Consider the following 6,000-nt stretch of genomic DNA (forward strand, 5'->3'; position numbering starts at 1 on the left):
CACTTTGAAGTTACGGGTATAATCATTAATAGTCATAATCTAATAGTAGTATCCATGTACAGATCACCAAAGGGAAGCATTAACATATTTTTAGAAAAAATGGGCATGCTATTGAGTGAATTAAGTAATATTAAATGGCTACACTATGATATTGCAATAGGAGGTGATTTGAATGCTGATTTTGATGTTACTAAATGTAAGGGTAGTGTTGCATATCTGGAAAACTTACTAAGACAATACAATTACATCATGTTAATAACAGACCCACAAGAAACAAAGCATGTTTAGATAACATCTTTGTAAACTTCAAGACCACTGAAAACACATGCGAAGTTGTAGTGTTCCCATTCTCTGACCATGACTCCGTATCTCTAAATTATGCAAGTAAAATTCCCATCAATAGGAGCAATGCAAACAGACCTGTCCCAACCCGTAACTGAGGATAAAATTAACACATTTCGTAATTCCCTTGCTGACAGAGACTGGTTTGGCCATTGTAGTGTCGATCGACATTACACTTCAAGTAATGACCTGCCAGCCATATAATATTTGATAGATTTTTTAATGCATTCTTGACCCTATTTAACTATAGTATTCCCATAAAGAAAATCAAAATCATGGACAGCAGCCACAAATCCAGATCTCAAAACAGACAAAATATATGGTACACTAAACAGCTGACAGATCTAAAGAAATAAGTTATGTTACTGTACAACATATACAATAGTATGAAGTCTGACTGAGCCAAATCAGCCTATGTGGAATGCAGGAATGAATACAAAAAAGCCATCCTGCAGGCCAAAAAAACCTACAGTGCCAACAGCATACATAATTCCACCAATAAATGCAAAACCGCTTGGAAAGTAATTAATAGTGCTGCCACAGATACTAAAAAAGACAAAATTAATATCCCACCACAAACACTCAATGAGTTTTTTATTAATTCAGTGAAAGAAATAGGAGACACAATTATCAAACCAGACATTAGTCCATCTGAGTTACTCTCCCAAAATTGGGGTAGACAGTCACTAAATACCAGTATGCTAACCTTCTCCGAAGTAACGCCTAGATATGTACAAGGGGTCATAAAACAACTGAAATCATCTGATAGCTTAGATATATACGGCATATCATGCAACCTGCTAAAAAAAGTGTGTGATTGCATTCTGTACCCTTTAACCCATTGCATAAACAAGTGCTTACTTGAGGGATATTTTCCTGATGTGTTAAAACTGTCTAGGGTCGTCCCAGTATACAAAAAGGGAGATACAGACTCTCCATCTAGTTACAGGCCTATTTCAATAGTACCCGCATTCTCCAAGGTAATAGAATGCATCATGTACCAACAATTATCATCTCACTTTGAGAATCTAGGAATAATTAATGCTACACAATACGGGTTTAGGAAGAATCTGTCAACCATTGATGCAATCAACACGGTAGTCAGTTACATCCTCAAAGTTTTTGAGAACAAAGGCTTTGCTCAGGTCTCATTCTGTGACCTAAGCAAGGCCTTCGACTGTGTTGAGCACACGCCACTACTAGAGAAACTAGAATTCTACAGCATCAAAGGAAACAGTCTCAGACTATTAAAAGCTTACCTCAACAACCGTAAACAGGTAGTTTGTGTTGGTAAGGAAATGTCAAACATAGAAAATGTTAAAGTAGATGTGCCTCAGGGATCTGTACTGGGGCCCTTCCTGTTTCTGATAATGATCAATGACCTCCCCTCGTTTATTACATCCACCACTGTGGTGTATGCAGATGATACGAGTTTTCTTCATAGCAGTAACAATCTTAATGATCTTAAAACCTGTGCTGAAAATACACTCACTAATGCAGCATATTGGTTCAGAGCAAATGGTTTCCTGCTAAATGAAAATAAAACTCAGCAGATAATCTTCACTCTAAGAGACAAGCCACTATCTGATGACCCTAGTTCCGTTAAATTCCTGGGAGTTTATTTAGACGAAAAGTTATCTTGGGGCCAACATGTAAACTATATTAGTAGTAAGCTATCTAGAGTAATTTATTTATTAAGACAACTCAGAACTTGTGTACCTGAAACATACATCAGATCATCTTATTTTGCATTTTTCCAAAGTATAATATCCTATGGCATTATCTTGTGGGGTAACTGTAGTCATATACATGACATCCTATTATTGCAGAAGAAAGCCATTAGGATAATTACAAATTCTTCACATAAGGCTCACTGCAAACCCTTATTTACCAAACAAAAAATTATGACTGTAATAAACCTCTATGTATACAATGTCTTAATCTTTACGAAGAAGAACCTACAAGATGTGAAACGTAGAGAAAATGTACCTTGTTACAACACAAGAAGCATCAAACACATATACACGCCTTACCACAGACTATCAAAATCAATAAATAGCTATGAAGTCACAGGGCACAAACTATTTAATAAGCTGCCACATGCCATACAGGATCTTCCTGAACATACGTTCAAAGAAAGACTGCATGAATGGTTTATTGCCCACCCGTTCTATGATATCAATGAATTCTTGAACTGTAAAATGCAGTAATCCAACAGATGACCCACTGTACATTTATTGTAATATAAGCTAAAATATTTCAGTAGTCAATACCTTATCACACTGTATTATAAATTGTAACTTCATTTGACGTTGTCAATTGCTGTAATGGCCTAAAGACCATAAAATCTTTATTATTATTATTATTATTATTATTATTATTAGTCGTAAAGCTCCCAACATGGAAGACGCTAAGTAAAGATGGTTCACTTCTGGGGCTTCTTATTCTTCTTGTTTGCCCACCAGGTCTTCATTCTTTGCGAGAATTCAGCTTTTCTTTCTTCGCTCCATTTTGTTCCAGTTCTCGGCTCTTTTGTCTCTGGTTTGACCTCCCATTTGTCAACTTTAAGTTTGAAATTGTTTCTTTTGTTCATGTCTTCAGTAGTAATGTTGGCTAATTCCAGATCTTTCTTTACATTTTTGATCCAATCTCCTCCATTAACAAGGGATGCTACATATCTTACTATTCTTTTTGTAAGTCTGTGATCGGGAAGTCTCATTATGTGGCCATAGAATTTTAGACGCCTCTTCCTCATGTCTATCTCTATGTTAGAATATTCTTCAATTTTAGAATTTTTCTGTAATCTATACCCCTCTTTGGTCCATCTTGGTCCCAGAATTTTCCTAATGATTTTCCTTTCCTCTTTCTTCAGGTTTTCCATATCTGTTTTTCTTTTAAGTGTCAAGGTTTTGCTGGCATATAGCATTATTGGTTTAATTACCGACTTATAATGTTTCATTTTTGTATTTATAGATAGACATTTTTTATTGTAAATGTTTTGGACCAGCCCTAGACCCCTACGAGCTTTTAATATTCTTTCTTGTTGTGAGTATTTTCCAGAAATTATCTCTCCTAAATATTTAAAGTATGGTACCCTCTTAATTTCTCCATATTTGGTTTGTAACTTAGAAATTTCTAGATTTGTTGTTGTATTATTATTATTATTATTATTATTATTATATTATTATTATAAGTGGACTTCCATGAGCCCAGGTTCCCTATCTCAAATTGTTCAGTGGAGCATTCTCTATGTCTGGTTACATTTTTGCACACTCTTATGGAAACACCCTATATGATGCTTTATGTGAGAGTAGTACACAGCGATACTTACTGATATTTAAAACAAAAACAGTTCTACAGTTTATTGAAATTGAAATGCATGATTCAAAGCTGTCTCACTGCAATTCTATTCATATGAAAACAGTACTCGGATTCTACATATGCTACAGTCATATGTATCATTACCTGGCAAAAAAAGCGCTATAGGGAAAAATTAATCACTGACACATACAAATTTACACTCGTACAATAAAATTACACAGAATGCGCATGTATAAATTTGTGAGTTAGTAATTTATCCAAATTTAATATGATTTTAGGTCCATTAAATTAATACTGAATACTTCATTAAGTTTAGATATGCTAATTTGTTTTTAGATCAATTTCTCATAACTATTGAAGTTATGTAGGCAAAATTAGCTGATTTTAAAGATGGCACACTACAACAAATCTGAAAAATCAGTTATTTCAGACCAAAAGTACATTCTTATTGTTTTTGAATGCTGGGGAGACTGTTAACTGTCAGATCACTTTGCCTCATTACTTGTGTGCAGCCATACTAGGCACGAAACTAAACTGCTTTAACTTCCCACTTCAGCATCAGTATTGAGAATCAATAGTAAAAATCATACTTATGGCATCAGTGAAGAGAGCAGTAAGACTTTGTGAGGGAAATTGACTGCTTTGATAACTGGCTAGAGAGAGATGATAAAAGACTAGCTGGGTTAGGATGTGTTACTGTGTGAAGATGCATTGTGGAATATATTTGTGTAATTTCCATCTTCTGGGAAACCTTTGGGGGTAGATTAGGATTAAATTTAACATCTCCTTGATGCCACCTGTACAGAAAAGAAAGAAGAGCTAGTCATGGCATTACTCATCTGCAATGATTAAGAGACTTTGATAAGTTTCACTGCAACTTACACTTATCTGTTTCTCCTATGCTACATTAAACTCTTGATAAAATAACTCTGTTTTCAAATCATAATAATTAATTTGTTTTAGAATATGTGGATTTCCCTAGATCAGGTGGCTCATCCATAGTAGCTGGCAATAAAACTTTGTGCATTTCTAAATACAGATTTTGTCCTATTTCACTGTCATGATAATATTGAATTATACATTTATTTTTAAAGTGTTATGTAATTAATGTATTTTACTTTTCATTAATTGAAGTTCACGTTGTTCCAGCCATATCCCCTGGTCCATTTTATGTTGTCTTCAACAGTGACAACCAACTTGAAATTATTAATTCAGAAAGTGGATTCAGAATTGATTACCAGGTGCTAGGTACCTGTGAGTGACGGGAATAATTGTTCCAGCAATGAGCTATAAGTAATTGTTTTAGCAGTGGGTTATTTAAGTAATATAAATGCCTCAGTTCATATACATTTTAAGAAATAACAGGTCTCAGAAATAAAACTAAACTCCGGGCAAACTTTATTTAACAACAAGTTCTGAACAACGAAAGGAATGGAATAGTTGTTACAGTTACTATACCATCAATAATGTTAGCTATAACTTTTTGATTCCAAGAACACTTGCTATGTTACGTATTGAATTTTATATTTTATCAGACTTTAGAGAATCATGTGAACTGTAAGAAATTCCTTGCTTATAGTAGCATATTTGTGAAGTTATTTATTTTTGCTATCTTTAGTAAATGCTAAATCTAGTCTTCACCACTGCAATTGTTTTGATTTACTGCTGTTACAATTTATTCTTCAAATGCAATATGGAAAATAAGTACAAGAATTTTTATTGATCTATTTTCCTGTAAATGAAAGTATTGAGGTTGTAAATATGTGTGACACATTTTGACTAGTATTTATTTATGTAGTACAAAAAATAACTTCTTAATGTAAGCTAACTGTAAGACATTATCTGCGAATTATAAAAATAAAGCTGTATCAGACACCAGTAATTCCTATTTTGTCATTTGAAAGATACAACTCACTGAAAAAAAGCAATTTTCTACATCTATGATTACTAAAGAATCTGTTGTAGTATTTGAAAAAAACTGCCAGAGTTTGAAATGCTCATAAAAACAATGAAGCTCGCATAATACTAGGTACAGAAAGTTGGTTGAAACCTGAAATTGATAGCAGTGAGATTTCTGGGGAAAATTTAAGTGTGTATTGAAAGGATAGGCAAATTGGAAATGGAGGTGGTGTATTTGTCACAGTAGACAAGAAACTCATATCCACTGAGATAGAAATATGGCTTTCTGGTTCAATTGATAACCAGCCCAATGTTGTGTTTGCTGAGCAGTCCCGCATCCACAATCACTGGGTCACAGTCATAGACTGTGCAGTATGGCACAGAGAAGATGCCTACCAACCTCTCTGTGGTGGAGGATCATAGGAAAAAGGAAGCAGG

General features: G+C 34.2%; 1 protein-coding gene across 1 annotated transcript in view; it reads left to right on the top strand.

Moving 5' to 3' along the window:
• LOC126162805 (uncharacterized) overlaps positions 1–5,425 on the top strand; it is a 172,616-nt gene extending 167,191 nt beyond the window's left edge. The window contains exon 10 of the mRNA XM_049919545.1: positions 4,813–5,425. Coding sequence (XP_049775502.1) covers positions 4,813–4,925 — 113 coding nt within the window. The 3' untranslated portion in view covers positions 4,926–5,425. The remainder of the gene's footprint in view (positions 1–4,812) is intronic.
• Positions 5,426–6,000: the final 575 nt, after the last annotated feature.

This window comes from Schistocerca cancellata, chromosome 2, assembly GCF_023864275.1.
Source record: "Schistocerca cancellata isolate TAMUIC-IGC-003103 chromosome 2, iqSchCanc2.1, whole genome shotgun sequence".
Lineage (NCBI taxonomy): Eukaryota > Metazoa > Arthropoda > Insecta > Orthoptera > Acrididae > Schistocerca > Schistocerca cancellata.